The sequence below is a fragment of the Sus scrofa genome, chromosome 18 (genome assembly GCF_054392235.1).
Source record: "Sus scrofa isolate SSC_HxYL_T2T_F1_AM1 chromosome 18, Sscrofa_HxYL_maternal_Yorkshire_Landrace_v2.0, whole genome shotgun sequence".
In the NCBI taxonomy this organism is placed as follows: domain Eukaryota; kingdom Metazoa; phylum Chordata; class Mammalia; order Artiodactyla; family Suidae; genus Sus; species Sus scrofa.
Genome location: NC_139400.1, coordinates 50,709,596 through 50,736,213, shown reverse-complemented (window position 1 = coordinate 50,736,213; position 26,618 = coordinate 50,709,596). Strand labels below are relative to the sequence as shown.

Below are 26,618 nucleotides of genomic sequence, written 5' to 3'. Positions count from 1 at the left end.
TTTAAATCATTTCTCGTTTACTTCTAATACCTAATACAATGTAAAAGTTTTGTAAATAGTTGTATATACAATGTAAAGGCTAAATGGTTGCCTGTGTGCTGCAAATTCAAGTTTTGCTTTTTGGACTTTTCTGGAATTTCTTTCCAAATATTTTTGATCCATGGTTGGTTGAACCTACAGAAAGTGAGCCCTTGCAGGGCCACCTCTATAGAGAATTCTTAAGTTTGTAACATGAGTAAATACAGTATTACAGGGTGATGGAGAAAATATCCCAGAAAGCCAAGGGAGAGATGGTTAATACATATTCAGATTGAGAAGGACAAAGAGAATCCATGATTTAGATTTTTTTCTCTTATTTTCTTTCTTCTAAGGTTTTCTTAACCCATTTCTTTTCCCAGCTCCAATAATAAGTCACCCAAACCTGCCAGTGCCTCCTCAGGTCTCCTGTAAGGATCCAGTATTTTCCACAGTCTGGAGTCTGTATTCAGATTGATAGACAGGTTTATAATGTTTGAAAACATCTTAAGTACTTAGGTTGATAGTGAAACTTTTAAGGAAACATAGTTCTTAAAAGTCACAAAACAGGAGTTCCCGTCATGGCGCAGTGGTTAACGAATCCGACTAGGAACCATGAGGTTGCGGGTTCGGTCCCTGCCCTTGCTCAGTGGGTTAACGATCCGGCGTTGCCGTGAGCTGTGGTGTAGGTTGCAGACGCGGCTCGGATCCCGCGTTGCTGTGGCTCTGGCGTAGGCCGGTGGCTACAGCTCCCATTCAACCCCTGGCCTGGGAACCTCCATATGCTGCGGGAGCGGCCCAAGAAATAGCAACAACAACAACAAAAGACAAAAGACAAAAAGACAAAAAAAAAAAAAAAGTCACAAAACACAAATAATATTATGCTACATGTTGTTGCAAACATGCAAGTCATGCTGGTCTCATCCTTAAAGCATGATTTCACCATGGCTTTACTAAAAAGTGAAATTTAGGAGTCTTTGAGCAATACTATAGAAGGATCATGGGACTGGTTTTTGAAAGACTTGGGTCTCATTTAAACTTTGCCAATTGCTAACAATGTGCATTTGGGTGAGTCACCTAACTTCTCTGCTTTTCCCTATCCAAGCCAGGAATTGCAATTATTTGCCACAGTATGTCAAAGAGTTTTCTGTGATAATCCATGCAGAATAACACTTACAGGTATCATTCAGATGGAAGGCATCACTATTAGAACAAGCTGTGAAATAAACTCTCGGGTGTAGTTTGGTTCCTGTTTCACTAGTCACTAACAGTTATCAACATTGCTTTCCAATTTTCTTCACCTGTCTTTATAAAATGTTTCTTCTCTAATTAGTCTACTTTTTCTAGCTTAGGACCAAACTTCAGATGTCTCTTACAGAGGCGTGCATCTTTGCATTAGTTTGAGAAGAGAAACTCTTTGGAGTTGTTTCCCTCATGTAGCCTTGCCCCCCTTTCCAGTGAAAGCATGGTTGTTCGGTACAAATCAGAGCCAAGACATATTGCATCTTTGTATTCTCAGCCCCCACCTTCCCTCCCGCTCCATCACCCAGCCTTCTTGTAAATAACAAAAGCAAAGAGGTGAAATTGTCAAATATAAAGTTGAGGAATCTGTCACTAATTTTTTTCTGCATTGTAGATTTCCCTTCTCAGTTTAACTTTTCAAAGCGGCGGTAAAAGGAATTGGCCAAGACTCTAGAGTGAAGTGGAGTGACATAAGCAGACTTCATCATGATGGAGGAAGAGCCCCTTTCCCAGACAAATGCTGGAAGAAAAGTAGTTGAGCTGTCTGATCCATTCAACCAGTCTTCAAGGTGGGAATGATGAAGGGAGGAAAGCAGTGGCCCACACAAAAGACCCCTGCGGGTGCTCCGTGGCCATGGCTCATGAGTCACATGTTCCCAAGAAAATGAAACACAAAAGGAAAACACAAGCAAGAGACATATTTCCTATTCTTCAGGCTTTTTGTTCTCTTTTAGCCTGTGAGACAAGATGTACAATTATTTTTTAAAGTTCTTATTGAGAATGATGCAAATTGTGTATCATTCGCTAGGGAACTTAAACTCCTTTTAGTGGGGACATGAAATCTAGCTATAAAACCCAGATAGATGGCATATTATTCTGGCAAGACCATGAAGAAGAAGGTTTAAGCTCTAAACAAGCCTTTTGTCGCTGTTCTTAAATCAAACAGGGGAGTGTGTGTTTGTGTGTATGTGTGTTTTCTCCTTGTCCTTAATCTTCTAAGGAAAAACAGTGAAAAGAAGAAGAAAATTGGAGACCAAAACAAATAGATGAGTCTTGGCTTGCACTGGATATTGGTGTGCTTTGAGTTTTTCTCCGTCACAAAATCTCTATGTAATATAATAATAAGCCTATATATTTAAAATGTATATTTGTTTAATATGATTAAAAATAACAAATAAACCAAAACTTTAATTTCATGGCTTGAAAGTCTAAGCTTCACACTGGTTAGGTCAAGCACCCTCTGAGTAGACATGCTGGCCTAGTCTGTAAATGACTCAGTAGAATGACCAGAAACCTAAAATTGAAGCCATATGGAAACTTACTGTGCATATTAAATTGCATGTAGCAGTGTTAACAGCATCTTGATTTGTGGTTGCAAGTAATAAATGAATTATATTAATTTTGTAGCTGCAAGCTAATTTCTCCAGAATTACTTTTTAATAACCAAGCATCATGTTCGCTGGTAAGATTTAAATACATTTAGGAACAAATTTGTAGACTTTTTAAGTAATGCTAGATTATCATTTTGAAAGCTTAAGAGTTCATTTACTATTTCTGCTAATACCAAATTTTTAGAGAGAAAGCACTTTTGCTCAGACCGAACCACGTGGTTGATGAACAATGGCTGTATTGATACTCAGTAGCCATCACCCTTCTGGTACAGCCAGGTAGGAACTGAATTGTTGCTGATATTTTCCTCCTATTTTTTAAGTGATTTATCATATATATGGCTTTTCACTTTCTCTCCCCTGCTGGAATGAAACTAATCATGCTTTCGTGTCGGTGCAAAAGTTTGAAGATTATGGTTGGTTGTCATAAGTGAGACTGTTTAGTTTGCTGGTGGAAAGAATGGGTTCTGAAGGTAGGCTCCCTTGGGTCAGAATTTCCTCCCACCACTTCTCAACTGTGTGATTCTGTGCTGGTTGTTTTTTATTTGTTTGTTTTTTCTTTTTATGGAAGCTCCTGAGGTATATGGAAATTCCCCGGCCAGGAGTTGAATAAGAGCTACAGCTGCCAGCCTACTTCACAGCCACGGCAACACCAGATCTGACCCACATCTGTGACCTATGCCGCAGCTCACGGTAACGCCAGATCCTTAACCCACTGAGTGAGGCCAGGGATCTACATTCTCAAAGAGGCAACGTCACGTCCTTAAACCAACGACTGAGCCACAATGGGAACTCCATGGGCTAATTTTTGTTCTCAGTTTCCTGAGGGGGCTAGTAAGAGAAGGTGCCTTAGAAGCTGTTGGGAGGATTAACTGAGAAAGGACACGTGAAGCTTGTAGCTGAGACCTGCCTGGAAGAAGCCTCCTTATATAGAGTTACTGTAATTCTCTAGTGGAAAACGAGGTTCCTGGGTAGCCTGGTCAGGCAGACGTGGGTTGACTTCCAGGTCCACGATCTATTGCTTGAATAAGTTGCTTCACTGCTCTGAACCTCCATCTTTGTCTGTAAAATGAAATCCTCGTATCACACTCATCTCCCTGCACTGTTGAGAGGAGTAATAAGATGTCAAGAAGTGTAACACAGTGCTGGTCGTACACTAGTTTCAGTGCGCATTCGTTGACATTCATTTCCTTCCTCTTCCATGCAGAGGAGCTTCCTCTCTGTTATTTGGGGTGGGGGTGAGGGTGGGGTCACAGCTAATCAGATGGTCTAATTTCCCCCCTGTGTTTTTAGGCTCCATGTCAAAGGGGACTTCTGACAATAGGGAAGAGTGGTATGAAAAAAATCTATACTCACAAATAACATAATGAATGTTTATAGAGGACATGAAAAATGTATTGTTTTGGCTACAGATTTTTCTTCTCAATTATATTCGATGTGGGATAATATTAAAATTAGTCCACCTTCCCTGAATAACACAGACTAGCAATGAGAGGAGGAGACAGAAAAGAGAAACCTAGCTGGTACTTAAAAAAATACTACTGTAGGTAATCTGCCTGTAAGTAATTAGAATTATATCATCAAAAATGTTCAACTGGAGTTCCCGTCGTGGCGCAGTGGTTAACGATTCTGACTAGGAACCATGAGGTCGCGGGTTCGGTCCCTGCCCTTGCTCAGTGGGTTAACGATCCGGCATTGCCATGAGCTGTGGTGTAGGTTGCAGACGCGGCTTGGATCCTGCGTTGCTGTGGCTCTGGCGTAGGCCGGTGGCTACAGCTCCGATTAGACCCCTGGCCTGGGAACCTCCATATGCCGCGGGAGCGGCCCAAGAAATAGCAACAACAACAACAACAACAACAACAACAACAAAGACAAAAAAAAAATGTTCAACTGCTTCACAAATAATAATGATACTACCTTTTGAGCCCTCGTAGTGTGCTGAACATGCTGAGAAATTTACATAGAATATTTAATTAAATCTTCCAAGTGCTATTGAGTAACTGTTATTTCTTCTCACAGTTGCTAATACGAATGCCCGTGGTTAGAAAGTGAAAAAAAAAATCACTCCGGTCACTTCCTAAACTGATTGTTCAGCTTAAGTGACAGAACGGTGTAGAGTGGTCAGTTTTGGCCCTTTCTTGTTACCATCTGATTTCATGACACAGAACTTTACAACGGAGACCTTTTAAAAACTTTACAGTAACATCTATCTTGTGATTAGAAATCCTGCTTGAATTTGTCTACATGGTCCTTAATGGTCCTCCCCAGAAATCAAAAGCCTGGCTTGGTACAGTTATGCTACATCTCCTGCAGTAATTCTGCAAGGAATCTGGGATAATAATTCTGAATACAAAAAGAGAACTTGTCCTGTGGAATACTGGAGAGCGGCTGTACTTAGAGAAACACAGGAGAGTGGCTGTACCTAGAGAGACACAGGAGGGGGGGCTGTACCTAGAGAGACACTGGGGAGGAGCTGTACTTAGGGAAACACTCATTAACACTCTGGTCTTATTTCTCTTTTCTTTTCAGATCCAACACTCTGAGTTTGAGCCTGTTCATGCCCCTAAGTCTCCAACTGCAGCTCAAACGTCTCTCCTGAACTCCACACTCAGACAGCTGCCGCTGAACCGCCTACTGCATACCTGGACCATGACTGTCCACGAAGCACTTAATCTCAACAACTTAAAAACTGAGAGCCTCATAACTTCCTCATCCCAACCTGCCTGATCCAAGCCACAGGTGTATAACAGTTCTTCCTCATTTTCCAGGTCCAGGCAGTAAGTACCATGGGATTTTTCTCTATTCCTCTCCCTTTTGGTCTCTCCCCTCCTTTCCCTCCTACTGTCATCTTTCTTTAGAGCTCTTTTCTGATGGGTTCCTGAATTCTGGTTGCACCTCTCACTTTGCATCCCCAGGGCTACTTCTGAAATGTGCATCTGCCGGTGTACGCCTCTGTGTAAGATCCTTCAGCAGCCTCCCCCGTAGACCTGCAAAGCCTTCCCACAGTGAGGCCTGGGCCAGCCGATCCAGGCTCACCTCGAATAAACCCTTGCTTACTCCAAACACCCCCGTTAAACTGAACTTGCAATTTTGAAAGTGATTTGCCCCTCTAGGCAAACATTTCTGCCTGAAACTCCCTTCCGTTAGTCTTGGAGGGGCTTCTCAACAAATAATATCCCATTCCCCTTCAAATCCAGCTGCTTAATAAGATAAGAAATAAGGCAGATGGAAGCCAAAGATCAATTTTATAATTGAGAAAGTTAAAGTCAGAGAATGTTAGAGTGTGAGCTAAGTGAGCTGCTAATTCTACCCTAGAAATGCACAGATGATTCTGAATAAGCCCAGAAGACCCTGGACCACTGCACCCCCACAGTTCCTTAACTGGGAACTCTTGGGAACACGCAAGAGCAGGCTGCCTGGAAAGTAGGAGATGCTGAGCCAAGCACACCCAATATTCTTTTCCAATATCTTCCAATCAGATTAGAACATTCCTTCCCTGGAGAGAGGGTTTAGGAGGTTAACGAGAGACCAGGAGTGTCATACCTCCATCTGGATGGATATAGCAGTAGGAGAAGAAAAAGCATCACTACCTTATACCTTCTCACATTGTGAAATAAATGTCTCTAATTCACCTTGGCCCAGTGCCTTCTCTGGAAAACTCTTCTTCCTGGCCCTCTCTGTGGCCCTGTCACATTTCTGACTCCATTTCTGTCCTCTCCACTAAAGTTTTTGATTTATTAATTTATATTTATCTAAACATCTGTCTTCTGTCTTAGACTCCCTGTTCTTGGAAAGTAATGTCTTTTTCTTTTTTTTTTTTTCTTTCTTTTGGCCGCAGTCATGACATATGGAAGTTCCTGGGCCAGGGACTGAGTCTGAGCCGTTGCTGTGACCTAGCCACAGCCGTGGTAATGCCAGATCCTTAACCCACTGTGCCAGGCCAGGGATTGAAACTGCACCTCAGCAGTGACCCAAGCCACTGCAAAGACAATGCTGTATCCTTAACGTACTGTACCACAGTGGGAACTCCAGTCTTTTTCATTTTTCTATCTTTCACAACTAATGCAGTGTCTGAAAAATAGCAGTTGAGAAATAGAATTTTGTAGAATGAGTGGGTGCTCTTTTGGCCTTGATTATTCACACTCCAAATGGGCATGGACTACACGTAGCCTGCTCCTCACCGTATCCACCCTCTTCCTGGCACCCTCTTTGCAGCACCTGGTGCAGGGTGACACTACTGAACACCTGGGTGAAGGACACGTAGGCATCCTCACCACACTAGAAACGCCACGAGACGGTGGTGCTGGTCTCCTCCTATGTCGCTGCATCCTCACTGCCCAGAGCAGGGAAGGACTCAACAAAGCAGGAACAAAATAAATAATCGTTGAATGAACATCTCCTCTCATTGAATCCTCTCCTTTTCTCTTCCTTCTGAGACAGGAAAAATGAAGGCCAAGACCCATCATTTTGAGGTTTCTGCAGGCCTGGAGCAATTGCTCAAGTATTCCCCTAGTGTTTTAGAAGGAAGGTTGGTAATATCTCTATCTGTCTCTCCACTGGCCATTACATCACAAACTAATTGCAATATGTCTGCAGAGCCATGAAGTATCCAACTAGGAAAATGAGAATCTGGTACATATTCCTTTTTGCCCACAACTCTGGGGTTCTGGACGGTCTGTCTGCATTCCTGTCTAGAACCTCTTTGCTGTGACATGGAATCCCCTTGGATAGTCACCAGTGGGAATTTGCATGTCTCCAGATGCAGTGGAGAAAAAAAAATTTTAAGTTGGTATATCTCCTTTATTTTCCAAGTCTTGGAGGGGGTCTTGTGGAACATATGCAAAGATCAATTTTTCCATTATGACAAGCCCACAATCCTAACTGTGACTCCATGGCACTGCCTTTAATTTAACACATTGTCACAAGGAAATCTTTTTTTCTTTTTTTCTTTTTTCTTTTTTTTTTTTTTTTTTTTTTTGGCTTTTAGTGCCGCACTTGTGGCATATAGAGGTTCCCAGGCTAGGGGTTGAATCAGAGCTGCAACTGCCAGCCTACGCCACGGAGCACAGCAACACAGGATCCGAGTCGCATCTATGACCTACACCAGAGCTCACAGCCATGCTGGATACTTAACCCACTGAGTGAGGCCAGAGATTGAACCTGCATCCTCATGGATACTAGTTGGGTTCGTCAACCTCTGGGCCATGAAAAGAACTCCAAGAAAATCTGTATTTAATGCTCCCAGGCTTACACCAAGTTTGGATTCTTCCACCATAAAAGATGAGTGACTGTCCCAGATCAGAATTCACCAGGATGTCCTCTGTTACTTACATTTTAAAACAAATGCACCAAAATCCTTCATGACTAATTTAATTCCTTTATATTTTGTGAAGCAATAGATACAGAATGTTCAGCAAGAGGAATTTGAGAGCTGATGTATTTCAGAACTGTACCAAGAGGAATGCCAAAATGGTTGGGGATCATTGGTTTCCGATGACAAATCTCAGGGTCTTCTACAGGGTTACCCAACTTTTTGAATAGAGTGCCGACTGCTCAAATGTTGGAAAGGAAAACAAAGCCCTTGTGTCTCAGCAGATCATACACCTGTGATATTCCTGACCAACGCTGCTGCAAAAAGCCTGGCGTGACTCATGTCGTGACTTCACTTTCTTTCTTCTCTAACACAGACACTAATGGGCACTCAGGACTCGTGCCCTCCTTAGCTCTTTTCCGTTGTCTGTTCCCAACAAGAGAGCTCTCTTGCTGAGAGCTGAAAAGATAGTTCAACTTTCCTTTCACTTGCTTTTATCTGTCACCCCCAAGATTGCGGTTCATGGTTTAGTGATGTGAAATACCTCCAGTGTTGGCACTCCAGGAATGTATGTGGACCAGGTAAAGAAGTAGCAAAGGTTTCAATAGGCGGAGGTGGAACCTGAGACCTGGTATTCCAAAACTCAACCCCAGGGTGATTCTAATACCCAGGAAACCTTAGGAATCCTGACCTCCGAATCCAGCATTTGATTGGATTCTTGCAGGCAATTCTGATGGGTCCTTTAAGCCTTTTTTTTTTTTTTTTTGGTTCTTACTATATACTCCAATGTAAAGTCTCTCTGAACGTAACGGGGGTCCTCCTCCTCTTCCTAATGTTTAAAGGATCCTGGCTCTTTAGCATCTGTCCCTCGGACTTCTCAGTGCTCTGCTGCCTTTTTCAAACTATGGACAGAAATAAGGTCCCTGATGTGGCACCTTGGTGATTCTCGTTGCATTGTAAAAGCCATCCCTGGAGATTGGCAGGTGAGAACACAGGGAATTCTTCCCTTTCTGGCATGATGACGTCTGACATAATATATAATACGATTTACAAGCTTGGGTGCAGGTGTCTACAAAGCTTGGGTTCTCTGGCTTTTTCATACATTTATTCCACCATAGGTATATTCCAGATCAAGGGCTTTCCAACATTTTTGACATTTGGTGTCATAAAATATATATTACCTAGTGTGTGTATCTGAGACAGTTTCAGATGAAGTAGTACTTACTTTCACTATGTGTGAGGGACTCTATTTTTATTCTATTAAAAATATGTTGGTTAAGTCCACTAGACTAAATTTGTATCGCAACATACTGCCATGATCTAACCTGTACTTTGAAAAATATTGTTCAAGTTGTTCAGATTTAGCAGGAGTTAATACATTTATACTACATTAATTATAGAAATAATAGTTGGTTTCATCAGCTGCTTGCTTACTCTGAATTAAGAAGTGGGCTAAATTTACTTTTCATAAATGACTGCATTTTATCTTCACAACCCTATGACATATGTGTTATTATTCTCACTTTAGAGGTGAAAATCTGAACCTTATGGTGGTTGCTCAGTGTCAGTTGTTGGGTATGAAAGGTCCATGCTGCTTTGCCTCTGAATTGAGGTTATTCTGTGATAAAACTAGAGCTTATATCCCTAATTACGAACAACGAATCAAGAACTTAATGAGTGCGTGCACTGTAGAGACACGAAGAAGATTAAGCATTGCCCCTGCTCACATGGAGTGAACCATCTAGTCAGATGTCTAACTTAAATAGCAATACATGACCTAAATAAGATTTGGAATATAACTTAATATCTACACAGTGAAAATTTAGTTGAAATCATGTAATTAAAACAATACAGGTATGACTTCAGAGCAACATGAAGCTGCTACAGACTAGGGGGACCTGGGAGGCTTCATGTAGGAGGTGGTCTTGAAGGACGTGTGAATTTTAAGATAGTAAAGAACAGAAATGGAGAGATCTCTAACAGGTGGAGCAGTGCAAGACCCAAAGATGGATGGATGTGTGGTAAACAGGTTCAGCCAAGGATGTGTTTCCATGGAGCAGAAGTTGTCTGACCTTGTTCCTCAGAGACAGCTCAGGATCTGGGGCAGAGGTGGGGTGTCATGGTTCTAGGCCCTCCACATCTGTCTTCACCAAAGTCAGAAACATTTTCCTGTATACACTGGCTCCTAAGTAATCAGTTAAACAAAGTGCACTGATACTTTTTAAAAAAGTGAGAGAACCGTTGATGAAATGAAATAGGATATCAGGTTGAAAAAGTGGACTAGAGATCCCAAACATAAGCCTTTGGTGCCAACTTAGGGGCAAAAATCTGAGGAGTGCCTTTGTCTACCTGTGACTAGCAGCTCTGTGCCCATGGGCAAGTGACACAACTCTATGGATTCTATTTCCAGGAAAATAAAATAAGAGTTATAGGAATTATTACCTCATTGTAAAGTTCCTAGGATTAAATAAGGTGAATATGTGAAAAAGTGTTTTGCAAACTCTAAAGTCCTTTATGACATCAGCAGTTGTTTTTATTTTAATATGGGGAATTTAGACAAATGAAAAATGGTATCATTTATCAGATAGAAAATGAGAGCCATGAAAGGGATTGGTGTATTGGAATAGTTTGGGGAGATTAATCTAGCTTTGGGAAATGGACTAGAAGGAGGAAGAGTGGAAGTGGTGAATAGCTTGGAGGTCAGTAAATTGGTCTAGGTGTGAATGCCTAAGGGGAAATGAACAGAACTTGGGAACAAACTTGAAAGGGCAATGGCCAGAATGAGCAAGAAACATAAGAAATATTTAATTTTTTTTTCTACAAAATGTTTTTCCCATTCATGCTCATTTAACCAAAGAAGGCTTGGAGAGTTTTTTCACAAGAAGCTTTAGGAATGTTCTGGATAGGGCTGGCAGTAGTGGGTAGTGTTTTGGGGAGCGTTTCATCATAGACACTTTAGTTTTAGAGGACAATGGCTATTCAAGTGAAGGTGTTTGGTGGGCTGAAGTGCAAACCTGGTAGTTTTCATGTGGAGGAGGTGGGGGAGGAGAGGTGGGGTCCGCAAGACAAGGAAGGGGTGCAGAGTGCTGAGGAATGGTAAGAGGAGTAACAGCTTGTAAAGGAGAAAGGAGTTAAAAGTGTGAGGAAACCAGGAGTTCCTGCTGTGGTGCAATGGGATCCTCCGCAGTGTCTCTGGAGCTCCCCTGCCTGGCACAGTGGGTTAAGGGTTAACCAGTTTGGGAGGAAAGCTGCGGGGGCTCAGGTCACATCCCTGGCCCAGGAACTCAGAAAGCCGTGAGGCTGCCAAAACAACAACAAAACCCCAAAGTGTGAGGAAACCCACAATAGCTAATAGCTTGGGAGGGTAGGGGCAGCCAGAGAGAGAATAAGGATGAATAACAGTCACTGGACGTCAATAAACAGTATTACTTCCCATGATCTTTATTTTACCAGAAAGTAGAAATGAAGAATCGGCAAAGTCGTGTTACTTGCCCAGTAATGTGCGGAACTGGAGGAAGTTGGGCCCTTCGACTTGGATTCACCCTTGGGTGATCTTCCACATTCCCTTAATTGGCACCCAAGGCCTCGCATGAGATCGCTAGTCAGTATTTCAACCTGATACGCCCATTGTTTTTACCAGTGGTTTTTACACACTTTGTATTTTCTTTTATCAATCAATCTATCTACCTACCTACCTACCTATTTCCCTGAGCTAGGAACCTCCGCCTCCTTCCTTACCACGTGACCAGCCCTGGAGGAGGAGCCCCTCCCCTTCCTCCCGCCCCTCCCCCTTTCCTAGGCCTGCAGGGCATGCGCATGCGTACCGGCGCTGGTTCCGGGACTGCTGAGCCAGAGCGCCCTGTTCTTGTCGGCTCGCCCAGAGCGTTTGTTTTTCCTTTGTAAACGTCAGTATTCTGTGTTCAAATGGTATTTTAGGAGTAAATATTAAAGCATACACAGCCTCGGATGGAAGAGGTGGAGGAAGGACTACAACACATCCAAGAGCAGGTGCTAAACAAGGTGAGACGCCCCAGGTCAAATACTTTTTTTTTTTTTTTTAAAGGGCCGCACCCGCGGCATGTGGAGGTTCCCCAGGCTAGGGGTAGAATTGGAGCTGTAGCCACCGGCCTCCACCGCAGCCACGGCAACGCAGAACCCGAGCCATGTCTGTGACCTACACCACAGCTCACCGTAACGCAGGATCCTTAATCCAGCCAGGGCCTGACCCTGCGTCCTCGTGGATACTAGTCGGTTTGTTACCGCTGCACCTCCACAGGAACTCCCCCTGTCAAATACTCTTTGAAGACCTTTGACTAGGAAAGAAGGAGAGCAAAAATCTAGGTGAGGGCTTCAAAATGAAGAAAGGTGTTTTGTTGTTTGGGTTTGGTTCTCCAGTTTGGGAAGAAAGCCAAATATACATAGATGGATTTCTGCCTAGGTTGGAGCATCATGTTATATTCTTCAGCATGAGACAGGGTGTAGATTCTCCCCTTCCTGGTACGTACCTAATCAAAGGACGAACTTGAACAACCTTATCCTAATTTGCGTTTTCATTGGAAGCCTGATTAAGGAATATGTTCCCTGTTGAAAAGAGAGGGTACCCCACAAATAGAGAACATCTCAGATGCAGAAGACAAGCTGTAGTAGCTTTGAGAAAATATGAGGCTATGCTGGAACTTTCCCTGACTCAGCTTCCTGGGTGGCTGTGTGCCCTGGGGCCAAGAGATTAAAGCAAGAGACCCTTATCAGAAGCTCGAGCACTTTGCCCTCTCTTCAAAATAAGACCAGGTATTTACTTATATGCCAGAGACCCACAGTCAGGTGATGAGAGAGAGAAAAGAGTTTCCACGGGAGAGCACAAATGCCCAGATGACATTTGATGGAGGTCAAAGGTGCATTGGTGCCACCAGGTGGGCTACTGGAGTGGAACATCAACTGCACAGTGCTTCAGTGGAGGTGGCATCAGCATAGGCAACCTGGGCATGGGGACATGGCTGAGAAAAGGCACAGGTGGCACCAGGAATGGTAGATGAGACCCTCCTTCCATGCCTTCAAAACTGAGTGAGAAGCCTGAGGTCTTTCATTTGGCAGTGGGGGAAGGAGAACTGGACTTAAGAACAAACATATTTAGAATCTACAGGCTGGCGGACCCTAAGAGAGCATTTGGTAACATGAATGTGTGTCGTTAAAGAGGAAAGAGATAGTAAAAACAAAAAAAAGAATACTTGGGGAAAGTGTAAGATCTCAGAGAGAAGGAATTTGTGGATAGCAGAGTTAACGCCATTGATTTTGGAAAGAGGTACGCAAACCTGGCCACACATAGCTGGGAAGGGATGGGGCTCGCTCTACTGAAAGGAAAATAAGACAGTCTCTTATTTGGCAGACTGAACTCTCTGAGCGAGGCAGGTAGTGCTGTGGGCAACATGAGAGTATCATGCTGCGGGCCAGGAGCAGTGAGGTGTGGGGAGACAATTACCAGGGTGATTCAGGACAGTCCCTCAAGGGTCATGGATGAGGGGTGGATGTCCTGCAGCCCTGGTGCAGTTGAAGTCTGATGTGCAGTGTATCTCATTAGCACACAGATGGGAGACCTGTCTTAGGACATTTCCCTCCTGAACTGTCATGAGGATGTTTAAAAACAATTAAGAACTATATGGAGCACCTGTGATGCACGAGGCAGGTGTAGAGGTGGTTCTTACAGTATATAAGGTGAGGGCCAGGCTCGAGGCTTCAGAGTTTAGGAGGGGGGGGGCGTGGCAGAGATTGCTAGGTTCCTCACCAACGCTCATTTTCTCCTTATTTACAGAACCTGGTTTTATTCCCAGTGGCAGCTGGCTCAATAAAAAGGATATATCGCCCAGCTTTTCTGAAATCTAGAGGTGGTCGTTGAAATGTAAGTAGAAACCATTCACTGGGGCTTTCACAAATACTTTCTAAAAATGTTTGATCAGGTAAGTGGAGCATCTTTTGCCATCCCCTTTCTTTCTTCCTAGCTGATATGAGGACAGAATGGCTACAACCTCAACGGCCATTTTGGACCATGAGGTGAACTTGAACATGGAAGTCCCTCCCATACTAATATTAGTGGAGGAAAAAGGTAGAAGGAGCCTCTGATGAAAGAGCGCCTCTAGTGGTAGAAAGGCCTCTGGTGACCCGGAACAGTCGTGCAAGTCCTACATTACCTACCACTTATTTTATGTGAGAAAGAAATACATCTTTATTTTGTTGAGGCCACTTACATAAAATAAATAAATATATATCCTAATCCTGGTAAAGGAGAAAAGACCAGCTTTTGAGAAGTTAAATATAAGATTCACATAATTCAGCTCAAAAGAAGAGATGCCTCATCAATTTGAAAGACAGAGTTATTGAAAGTGTTCAGAAAACAGAAGGACCTCTCATCCTCTCCTGCTGGGAGGTAAGGGAAGCAGGAGGCCAGGAAGAGAGCAAGAAGCTAATGTATCCTGACCTCAAGCCTTCTGGGTGCTGTGTGCTCTCTCACTGAGGCTGCAATAAGAGGTTAGCAGTGAGGCAGGATTTGGACCCAAATCTGTCTGACTCCAAGTCTTCCTGATCCTAAACTGCACTCTCTGTTCTATATTATTTCCTCATCCACTGGAGTGATACCTTAAAAGGTAGGATTTTACACTGCATTGCATCTGTGATGTTTGATTTCTCAGGGTTGCAGTCAGTCGGCAGCAGGGAGGACCCTGGTGGGGAAGAGAACTGACACTCTGCCCTTCGTGAGTGTAAAGGGGCAGCTGGGTGATTCCCAGGCCAGGGTCATCTGTGGGCTCTAAAGGATGATTAAGCCAGAGGGATCAGTCCCCCACATCCTGCTCACACACTGTGGAGTATCCTGGATCTCCTCAGTCCCCTGAAGGAGAGAGCACACATCAGATTTGTGCATCCAAATTATGGGGAAAATTTCATTATCTCTGGGGTCTGTGCCTCCAAATCCCACTCTTGTTTGAAATCCTTTTGAACAAAGCTCTGAGATGAGACGCTTCTTCTGAATGTTTGCTTCTTCCCCAGACATTCAGCCAGCTGCTTTTCTTCGTAGCTCTCCCATATTGCCAGAAGGGAGGCAGGAGAATGCATCTCCTGTTGCAATCTCTAGTTCCAGCTGAGTTTGTGACCCTGGAAAGACTATGAGGTTTTCAAAGGCTGTCTGGACCAGTAAGACACTGAACAGGGGCAATGCAGGTCACCTTGGAGCCAGGGTGGTGGGAGACTGCACCTATTCTGCTAAACACTCAACAGAACTGCCTTTTAAAAATCAAAAAACAACAAAACAAACAAACAAACCACCACAGATTCTTCTAGTTCCAGATGCTTCCTCACTTTGCTGCTCTTTGATCAGACAGGGTGAACAGTGATCAGACTCTTAGAGTCTGAGGGGCCTTAAGGAGGCCAGACAATCCGAGACATATCCAGGGGACAGACGGCTCTCTACCTTAGGCAAACTTCTCTATATTCCCGGAGGAGACAATTCCTTGTCTTTCCCGCAGCCCTTTGCTCCTGCCCTCACGGGGTTTGAATGGGCACGTGCTCATACATCCACTGAGAAGGGCGCGTTTGCTCCCCGCCGAGCCTGGCGCCAGCAGGTGCTGCCACTCTTGCCCCTCGGAGCGCGGCGGCCGTGCGCGCCACAGGCACGGGGGCTTAAGGGAGGGGGAGCCGAGGGACACGGGACGCTCCGTCTCTCGGCCTCGGCTCAAAAGCCCCGCCAGTCGCGGAGGGTTAGGACCGGGCAGCTCTTCGCCAAACTCAGGCAAACCGCGCTGCCGCCGCCGCCGCCGCCGCCACCACGTGTCTCCCATCGTGGCAGACGGCGCGGGTGAAGGGGCGATCCCTTTCTTGCCCCCCGGGGCCTGGCCACCAAGAGGTCGCCTCCTGCTGCATTCCAGGCAGGGTCTTCCGGGCCGGCCCCCTCCTCCGGAGGCGCAGCGGGTTCCTGAACCGTGAGGCCGGCAAGGGAGCGGCGGCCCCCGGGCCCCAGGGCGCCCACTGCGGGCCGAACCTGGGCAGTGCAGCCCGTGTCCCTGCGCCCTGATGACTGGGGGCGCTGGGAAGCCGCCGCCGCCTCCTCCCAGCACCGCCCGCGAGGTGCCGTCGGACCTGCGCTGGGACAGGCGGTGCTCATGGGGCGTACAAGTGGGCAGCGTGGGTGCAGCCGTGGAGCTCAGACCCCCTGCTCCGGCCCACCTGGCCGCCGCGGTCCTGTCACCGCTGGACCCATTTCTACTAGCCTCACCAGCTTTCACAGCTGTCCCCCTTCTCCCCAGGGAGGCACCCTGCGCTCCAGGGCATCTGGAGTGAGGTCACTGCCACCTTGGTGGTTATTTTAGAAGGGACTCAGTTCTGCCTTAGAGGGTGAGCTCCCTTGCGCTGTTCAAGTAGGGTTTAAACTTATAATCACACAGAATTTAGCCTGTAATCAGCCAGACTTATTTAAACGGCAGAGTAAAACCTTCCAGTTTTAACAGGCACTCTGGTGTTTGCTGGAAATTTGCCACCGAATTTCGGCTCTAGCTGAAGGTTATCAGGATTTATCATTGTTTCCCCAGGATGTTTAACCCTCACGGGCGCCTCTTCTTTCATTTAAGATACTTAAAAAAAAAAAAGAAAATTCTTCTAAGCGCTTTGGCCATTTTGTTTTAAGAAATTTGTTTTATCTCGTCCGGTTTTGAAATATTTCTGAAATGGGGAGGAGGGAGTGTTGGAGACAGAAAGCAGCTGTGTACCAGGAAATAATAAGTATCATGCAAAAATATCACAGCTAATAGATGTCCTTTACGAGTGGAAATATCTATGTTTAATTGCTTTAAAAATGTGGGTGGAAAAACACAATTATACATTGTGATAACAAACCTGTACAGATAATTTCTGAACAATACAAAACAAGTGCTGAAAATTTTCTTCTTTAGGATTGAAATACTTGCTCCAAAATTATGACACCACCTATCCAAATATCATGTTGCCCCATCTGCAAACACTTGAAGAGGAATAGTTACCAATTGAATGTATTTAGATTTGTCCTTAATAAAAAGAAAATTGCATAGCTTTTTATATTGTTGTATATCCTCAAATGCATCATCCAATATCATTGTCAGCTTAGTGTTACTCTCAGTGTTTTAAATGTTCAATTTTTCAGAGATACATGATATAGAATTCCTAATAATTATAAACACATCATTTTATTCATCTGATTTTAATAACATGCATTTTTATAATTACTGTACAACTGAAGTAGACATGAATTATGCTGTGTGCATGTCTTTATTCAACAGTATATTCTTAGACACCTTTTTCAAACAAATTAAGTGAATTTAAAAGAAAATATGTGAAAAAAATATTCTTCCAGTAGAAACAGAATCACAGTGCTTTACACACAAAAGGAAAGGAAAAGAAGTTCTCATACGAAAAGAGATTTATTTTTACATAGAAAATTCTCACAATAGTTGAAACACACTCCAGAAACTAGTAAACACCTTAGATAGAGTTGTGCCAATTACTCAGCCCACAAGCATCTGCTTTGTCTTAATTAGACGGGGGAGGTGAATGACCACTGTTTATTTTCATTTTCCTCATTAATTATGAAAAACTGCATTTAATTCATCTTGCATAGTGAGAGATTGGCTGCGCAGATGTAAGTCGTAAGGGAAGTGGCTGTCGGTGGGCAACCTGAACATGGCACCCTGCCCAAGGGGACCCCTGGGTGGCACTGCACAGTAATGCATGCCGTAATTGTAATTTTTGCCATAGTCCAAGGTTTCTTCTTGCTTCAGGGAAAATATCCCATTATAGTTAATTGGGGGAGGACTTAAGGGACCTTCAAACTGAGGGCTGGCACACTCGGGGGAAGTGCTTTCATAGAAGGATTCATACGCACTGCAATAATTGTAGGGTTTCATGGACTTGGAATTATCAAGAGTTCCATGCCCTGGGGGAGTGGTGAGCTCAGGGCTGTGGTAGGGCGGGTAGAAGGTAGAGTAGGGTGACCTTGTGTGGTGCGCAGCCTCCCCACCCTGACCCATCAGGAAACTCCTGGCATTGAGCTGCAAGCAGCCTGCCACCAAGTTTGTAGTTGGCTGGGAAAGACCTTTGCATAAGTTTTGGACGAACGTGAGCAGATCAGGTCTCTTGCCGATTCTCAAAATTTCAGAAAGTGCCCAGATGTAGTTTTTGGCCAGTCGTAAAGTTTCTATCTTGGACAGTTTTTGGGTTTTAGAATAACAGGGGACCACTTTTCGTAAATTGTCCAGAGCGTCGTTGAGGCCGTGCATCCTGTTCCTCTCCCGCGCGTTCGCTTCCTGTCTTCTGAACTTGACCCTCTCTAGTCGGAGCTTGGTCGTCTTTTTTTTCCTAAGACCCCTCCTTCTGGGCAACCCATTTTCATCTTCTTCTTCCCTGTCTTCCTCCTCTTCTTCTTTCTCAGTCTCTTCTCCAGGGGCCCTTTTGATGCTCTTTCCTCGAAGGACAATCTGTTTGGAAAAGCTTTCGGGTTTCTTAATTTGCTTCTGGTCCTCGCATTCTCTAGAAAACTTTCTGCACATCTGGGATTCTGGCATTACAACAGACTCATCAAACGGTAGTGTTAACATGGTTCTCTAATCTTAAATTACCTGAAAAAATGCCAGCACAATATTTAAAGTGTTTTCATTTTTAAAGTTTATACACTTATAACATATTTAATGACTTAATCATCGGGTACAAAAACACGAGGAAAAAAAATGATTCCAGAATTAATTTTTTTCACATTAATTAAAATTTTTGTGCAAGTTTGTGCAGACTAGCAAATATAAGAAACATTGACTCATGCAATAGGATTAATTTGTACAGGCAAATTATCAGAAGAAAATAAAACATGAAGCATTTATTGTAATGCCACCACTATCATCTCCATTTCTCTTTGATTTTAAACTGTTTTTTAATACACAAAAAGGACTGTGGAATTCAAGCAAATGCAAAACATGATATAGCAATGCAGAATTTCATTAATTCTAATTCCCCTGAGTACAAAATGAGAAGAGACACCAGTTTTCAAAATAAAAAGTGCTACCTCTCCATTAGCTGATAAATTTGTGGAGACTTATTTTTTAGAAAGAAAATAAGCCTAAACTTTATTTGCTGTATTATGTAATTGTGAATTTAGATAAGTGGCAGTTGGAATATACAAATTTAAAGAAAAGAATTATCAGAGCCAATTTAAAAACTGGTTTGTTTCTAGTCAGTAAAGAAATATTCAAAAGAGCACTATTTTCCTAACCTTCACCCAAAAAAGGTGGGGGAAGGATTAGATTAATTTGGAATAAACCTTATAAATAAATATTTTAATCACTGACATTTTTTTTAATTAAAGAAAATGTTGAGACTGCTTTTATATTTTACATTTTTCTAAATGTAATTATCTGCTTACTGCTGTTCAAATCATCCTGGACAAAAAACCACTCTCTTAGTGTTTTTGTTCTACGAGCCACAGAAGTCTCCCTCTAGCTAATATCTGACAGGAACGGTCCAAGGATTCTGACTGCAATTGTGCACGTGTGTTCAGAATCCCAAATAAAAGGGGAAAATAATTTGTGTTTCAAATGCAATTTTGGCTTTTTTGGCGAAGCAGCAAGTATTTTCATCTAAAGTCTTCAAACAAATAGGCACGTTAAAACAGAGACTTTTAATTTAACAATCTCCAGCTCTCTCAATACATACACACACACACACACCACACACACACACACACACACACTCTCTTACTAATGTCCACATACTTGCAGTGTTACATAATAGCAGTGAAAGTATGTGATAATTACATCATAAGAATGAAATATGATAAGAAGTTATAGATGACAAAGAGCATATAAATACTATAAGATAGTGACACTGTATCTTTAAATACTTGCATGCAAAGCCAGCATCAACTGAAGTATATCTTTATTTATATTACCTTAGGTTTTAATTTCATTCAATAATCAGTTTTCATTTTGGATCTTCCAAATCTTTTCAGGCTGAGTGTCGCATCGTCTCCTGGAGTCTCTAGATCTGTGTATATCTGCACTATCTCATTGATCTCTAAAAAGTGACATTGATGCCAACTGCCAGAGCTGGTACCCATGCCATCTGCTAGTGACGTCACAGGGCAGAGAGAACCATGTGATCCTCTCTCTTGGGACCTTCATTCTGCACTGATCATCTGGCATCCCTGTAAGTGGGTACCAGCATTCATGCATCAACACAGAAGGTTAGACTGATAGGAAAAAAAATCTGCACCAGCCTTTCACATACAGTAGGTGCGTTTCTCCTCGAGCTGCTTCGGCTTCACTGGCAATCTGTAGAAATAGCTGTGTTAGTGTTCAGTTTCGCCCTGCCAACGGTGCAACTATTAGGGAGTCGTTAATATTCAATTCATTTACAAGGTGGGCTTTTGTGTGAGCGAGAGGGTTTTTGTCGTTGTTGATGTTTTGTAAAGATCACCATCCCATTTGTGCACCTGGGTACCCAGGGAAAGCAAGCCGTGAAAAGGAGCTGAAATCAGGAAAATGGTCTTGAGATGCTTAACCAAACTAGAATGTGTGCAAGCGAACGGGGATCAACAAAGGTCTCTTGATTTCCTTGTTTTGTTTCATGGCATGTAACTTATGGGTGTGTGCCTGTGTGTTCTCTTATTAACATGTAAGACTTCTGCGCTCCTTAAGAATTTGGAATAAAAGAACAGTTTCTCCATCTGGGGTCTGTGAAAGCCATCCTCACATGCTCCCCTTTCTACACTTGCTGGTGTCTTTCAGCAACTTTTCAGAGCGATTCTTTGTATATCTGTATAAAATGCAGAGACAACTGCAAGTCGACTGTGAAAGATTTCAAACTAGATTCTTGAGTCCTCTACCAAAAGTCACACCTTCACTCTCATCGTGCCTCTCTTTACAGCCTTCATGGGCTTGTTCCTGTCCATTTCATGTCATACGCGATAAACATAAAATTATCACTTAGCTTTTTGTCTTTCTTTCTCCGGCATTCTGCTGAGTATTTTAATCGAAGGTTAGCATTCTTGTTCTTTTGGAGCTTTCAGATTGTTTTCTTTCTCCTAAAACTCACCCCTCACATTTTTTTCCCTCTCCACCAATATCAGTTTAAATATCTTCTCTTCCTTGTATCAGTGTCCAGTTGTTTTTCTCTGTCAGATTTATTTCATATTTATCTTTCCCCCCTGCTTTTCCCTTTTGGTTTCTTAACAAAAGCAGGGTAGAAACAGTTAAGCAAAACTGGCAAAGCCTTACAGATAAAACACACTGTGAAGCCAGAGGCAAATCTTACCTTCCTTTCCTTTTCTCGGCTCCCCTGCCACCATCTCCACCCTACCCCCCAAACAAAAGGATATTGGACTTTAGAATTGCCTGTCACTAAAGTTAAAAGTGCACTTTAAAAAAATCAAAAGTTTAAAAAGGTAAACACAACCTTTGTTGTTTGACAACTGAGTAATCTCCTTCTATAAAGTGAGACAGTGTGCTTTTGGTATTAAAGTAATCCCTGGCAGAGTTGTAACTGTTGAATCTGTGTTAGCATTCCCCTTATAAATCGCAGTTTTGAGAGGTTTAAAATTCTGCTGCTTTAATGCACTTTGGTTCCAAATTGGCATCGGGGGCCTCAGGCTGAATGCAGTTCATCTCCTGTCATACCCCCCTCATTTCCGTTCTCCCTCGAAGTTACCTGACTTGGCCTGGACGGTGCTAGAACGGATGGGGAAGTTGGCAAAAAGGAGAATCATGCTAAGTAAAGGAGGGGTCATTTTTTTTTCTCTCTCTCTCAATGGTCTAGTAAAAAATGCAAATTTAAAATAGAAAGAAGGCTATATAAATTCATAACTTGAAATAGGTGGGTACATTGGCTTAGCTCATATTTTTTAAAAAATCAGACACACCAAAAACATTTCAAAATGTATGTTTAAGGGCATAGTTCTGGTAATGGGTGCACAGAGTATATTTCATATAGCTTCTGGTTCAAAAACTACACACACTTTTTGTATCAGCACAGAGAATTTCTATAGGAAGACGAGATGCTGAATTCTGTTTGTTCTCACGTACGGTTTACTTTTTAAATGTAAAGGAGCATAAGTAGCAGAGTCACCAGCCACAGAGCAGCCAGCCCTGTCATGAATGTTGCATATTGCATCATATTCTAAACTTCCAAAGTCTCCAGAAGCTGCATTGTATTACAGGCATCACAAACGTGCAAATCAAAATCAAAGAAATAGATAACAGTGCGTTAGTAGAAAATTATCACCGATGTAGCTCATCCCAAGGATAGATTTTATATTTTATCTTTGTGATGTGCAGACAGATGAGAAATGGCTTTTCCATGAAAACATTTGGGGCTGTTTTATTTCTGCCTTTGAACGTGAAATAAAACCCTTTGGTGGTGGTAGTGATGTGGTGAGGGGGGCATAGAATCTGTGTTGAGGTTTTTCTGAATATTAATCTTTTGTTTGAACATCTTAGTTTTTTTTTTTTTTTCCCCCAAATAAAAGCCGGTGGTAACAAAAAGTTGTTATGTCAAGATTTAGCAAGGATTCAGTGTGTTTGTACAATAATCTTTCAAAAAGGAATTTCGTTATGCATTTTCTACTATAGTTCCAGATATGCAAATGCCTGCGCTCTTAATATGCATTCATAACATACACCATAACGGCTGTTCTACTCTCTGCTAAGAAAGCATGTTAACACCAGTGCTCCACACACAAATGCATCCCGAGTTATAGACAAATACTCAGAGTCTGAGGAGTGTATCATCACCATTTCTATAACATGTTTTCTCATTTTATAGCAGTCACTGCACAGCAAAGTTACCTCTGTAATTCAGTTCGATATTGATTGAACTGATGCGATCTTTGCTTCTGGGGCCATGACATTTTATAGTCGATTTTTTTTTAAGTGCCCAGTGTCTGACGTCTGCCTCTGTCTTGCTTTTACTGGGTGAGTATTCATATTTTACTTAAAAAACAGACCCAGAGAAAATTTAGATATAATTTGACTCAGTTGCAAGGCAGCAGAGGCTTAAAGTCTAAATTAAAGCTCAAATGTTGTTATTTTTAGGTCATCCAGTTGGGTACCTGTGTCTCAGCGAATGGGAGTTCTGTTGATTCTCTTTTTCACTATTCCTTCATTACTTAAGAGATCAGTTTGGAACATGACAGGCATTTTTCTCAGTTCTCCAAGGGTATAAGGCAGCAGGAGGCAGACCCACGAGGGATCAGGCAGCAAAGTCTTAGGATCAGAGTTTTTTCCTCAGAAGTAGGGTGCTTCCTGAGATAGAATTTAGACAGTTTTTTCTATTGCTTTCTTTTTTTTTTTTTTTTTTTTTTTAAAGCTCTTAGACAAATGCTTCAGGGCAGCCTGGAAGCCTGTGAGCCAGCCCATTGTTAATCCCTTGAGGTTTAACTCTGTGATCCCCATTGACTTGAGTTTTATGGCTGTGGCAGGGCGTTCGACCTGGGAAACAGCCTTTGGGATTTCAATAAAGGTATTTAAATTATAAGGCAAAACACAAAGCAACCTTATGCCCCTTGAAGTTCTAGAGGGCTTAAAAATATAAACACAGAAGTCTAAATATTTCATTTGTATGTGTAAAAACTTAGACTACACAGATAATCTGGAAATAAAGCAACATTTGGATTTTGCTTTTTAGATTTCCTTCAGAGTGAAGACTAGACTGAATTGTACTATTATTATGCAAAACAGCGTATTGTTTATTATGCTGCTCTTCCAACACGGCAACCTACAGTCTTCGACCTTATCCTTTGCAACAAAACACCCCTGTCTTTTCCAGAAATGACTTTCATTTTCCCTCTGTGGAGTATACTTTTTATTTTACCCACCAAACTGCATTTATTAAATTCATTATTAAATAAAGTCATCTAAGTCTGCCAGTGAAAACTTCTGCCAGTATGAGAAAACCAGGATTATTAGACTGAGTTAATTTCCTTCCAGCCATTAGTAAAGAAATGATGTTTTATTAACTTTCGTGATCTTTCTTTAAGAAAATGTAGTTTCCTATAGGCTTTTACATATATTAACAATGTTTTCTTGTTCCTGATTAATTTTTTTATGATACTGAATTCAAAATTATTGTTATATTCCTACAATATGTATTGTAGTCGTTATCTATAAATGTAGAAAACAGAAGTACAATTTGTCTTTTTCCTGTTACATGAATCCATTTTGTAAGATTGGAGTGAGTACTTTATGAAGAGATTCTTGGCAAAAGTTTTCTGCAAACTGCATCTTGAAAGTCACGTTTTATGTTAGAAGCTTGTATGATACAGGCTCTCTTCACATAGGGAATTCCTGGATGGATTTTAAGAGGTTCTGGAGCTTCCTAAGATTATGTGCAAATCTTAGGCGTGTATGTACATATGTGAATTTTTCTAAAGAAATGCTCCCTCTGTCAGATTGTAAAAAGTTACAAATCACAACAAGAATTTTGATGGCCTCTTTAACCTTGCTTTAAGTCTGTTCCTGCTGTTTAATATCTATGTGTCATTCATTTATTTATCCATTCATCTATTCAACAAGGTTTATTGAATATCTACTCTGGAGTAATTCTTGACTCCTCTTTTTCACACCCTAGAACCGAATGTCTGCAAATTCTCTCAAACTCTTAAAATTATATGCAGTAATTGTATGACCACTTTCTGGCAGTTCCATGGCTCTTACCCTGGTCCAAATGGCCACCATCTCTCACCTGGCCTAGATGGCACCTGTGCCTTCAGCCTTCACTCTTGGCTCCTTATATTCTTTACACAGTCCTCAAGTCAGCATTCCGAGGCATCTGGTTAAAACATGAGTCAGATCGTATTCCTCTGTGCTGAAAACCCCTCGCCTTCAGTCAAAGCCAAATCCTTACAGAGGCACAGAGGCCTCCTCTGGCCTTTCTGATCTCACCTTCTACTACTCTCCCCTCCACCCACTCAGCTCCAGCCACACCTGCCCTCGGCCATGCCTCACACTGTCAGGCACACTCCTACCTCAGGTCGATTGCACTTACCCCTACCTGGAATCCCCTGAATATCCCGCTGGTTCACTCTCACATCCTTCAAATCTCTGCTCACATGTTCCCTATCAAGGAGGTCTCCCTTTACTAGCCTAGTTTATATTTTACGCCCATACTCATCCATCTCTCCCTATTCACTTTCTGCCAGTTTTGCTTTTCTCCATAGGAATTCTCACTTGCTAACACAATACATTTAGTTATGCATTGAGTGTATTAATCTGTAATTCTAGTATGTGTTCATGAAAGGCATTGCATACTTGTCGAATGAAGATATTTGTTCCAGGCACTGGGTTAGTGATGGCTCTTCAAAGGCATGTAGAACAGTCATGGCAAAGCTGTTGGGAAGTTTGCAGTTTAGAGGGGGGGCAGACCATAAACAGGTAACCACAGAAATGTGTACTTTACATGTTGGTGGCTATAGAAAATCATGGGAGGATCCACTGGGTTACAGTGTCTAGGAAGCTTTTACTGAGTCATCTGTTATGCTGAGCCATGAAGCGTGAGCAGCAGAGGCAAGAGCGCATGAGAGATGTCTAATGTTCTGGGGAGACTGGAACGATCTGAATGCAATCAGATCGTCGGAGAGTCTGTGTTGGTAAAGGATTTAGAATTCATTTCAAAGGAAGACATTGGAGGGCTTAAGGCAATTTGAGGATCATTCTGGTTGCTTTCAAGAGAGGAGTTAGAGGAAAAGAAGAAACAGGAAGAAAATTTGCAAAGCCTGTGAGAATGGACAGAGCAAGAGGGGGCTGGCTGTGGCCCGGATTGGAGTGGGGATAATGGAAATGGAGAGAGGAGGCCTGGAAATATGTTTTGGAGGTGGAATCAACAGAACTTATGGATGGATGGTCATGGATTAGGTGTGGGAAGTTTACTTAACCCCTGGTCCCGACGATGACCAGAGAATAGTACTCTTTCATATGCAATCTGCCAAGAACCAGGCTAAAGGCCTAAAATACAGCTGAACAACACGGAGGCGGGGGGAAGGCTGCCAACCCTCCTTGTCATAGAAAATCCATGATTAATTTATAGTGAGCCCTCCATAGACACAATTCCTTAGTCTCCATGGTTCCAGATCCTCGGATTCAATCAACAGTGGATCATGCAGTACTATGGTATTTATTATTGCAAAAAATCCATTTATAAATGTGTCCATGCAATTCCAGCTGTGTTGTTTAAGGGTCAAGTGTACATTGTCTCATGGGAGTCTCGCAATGAGGTAGATGTGACTATTTCCATTGTAGACTCTATGAAACTGGGGCTCAGAGAAGTTAATCCGTCTGTCCATGACTGCTCAGCGTTTTACGTGGGGGAATCATAATTTGGACCTATGTCTGTCTGAATCCAAATCTTAGTTTCTTAACAACGTATATGTTACTCCTTTAAGAATTAAATAAATGATCGCATGTCAGTGAACTGCCGAGAACGGTTTCTAGTACACAAAAATCCTGAATAAATAATAAATATTAGATCAAATATAAAACTCAGCCATGAATCTATTCAAAGAATGAAGAATTGCCCTATTAATGTGTCTGGTGACTCAAGCTTTTTTACGCTGCGTTTGTCTTGTAGGTCAGTGTGCCCAGCCAGGCGGGTCAGTGGCCGGCCGTGGATGAGGT

General features: G+C 42.5%; 2 protein-coding genes across 5 annotated transcripts in view; one reads left to right on the top strand and one right to left on the bottom strand.

Annotated features, from left to right (window-relative positions):
* The first annotated feature begins 11,802 nt into the window (after window positions 1-11,802).
* Window positions 11,803-26,618, top strand: part of ITPRID1 (ITPR interacting domain containing 1) — a 299,098-nt gene continuing 284,282 nt past the window's right edge. For 3 of the 4 annotated variants that reach the window (XM_085005890.1, XM_021079200.2, XM_021079198.2), the window contains exons 1-2: window positions 11,803-11,976; window positions 13,763-13,849. The gene's annotated coding sequence lies outside the window, so the exon portion shown is untranslated. Of the gene's footprint in view, window positions 11,977-13,762; window positions 13,850-22,804; window positions 22,923-26,618 lie in introns of those variants that run through there. The other variant, XM_085005886.1, reaches the window with a different exon arrangement.
* On the bottom strand, window positions 16,752-20,043 carry NEUROD6 (neuronal differentiation 6). Its single transcript, XM_021079215.2, has 2 exons — window positions 19,904-20,043; window positions 16,752-18,584 (listed from the first exon to the last, which is right to left on the bottom strand). The coding sequence occupies exon 2, from the start codon at window positions 18,561-18,563 to the stop codon at window positions 17,550-17,552; it is 1,014 nt and encodes a 337-aa protein (XP_020934874.1). The 5' UTR covers window positions 18,564-18,584; window positions 19,904-20,043; the 3' UTR covers window positions 16,752-17,549.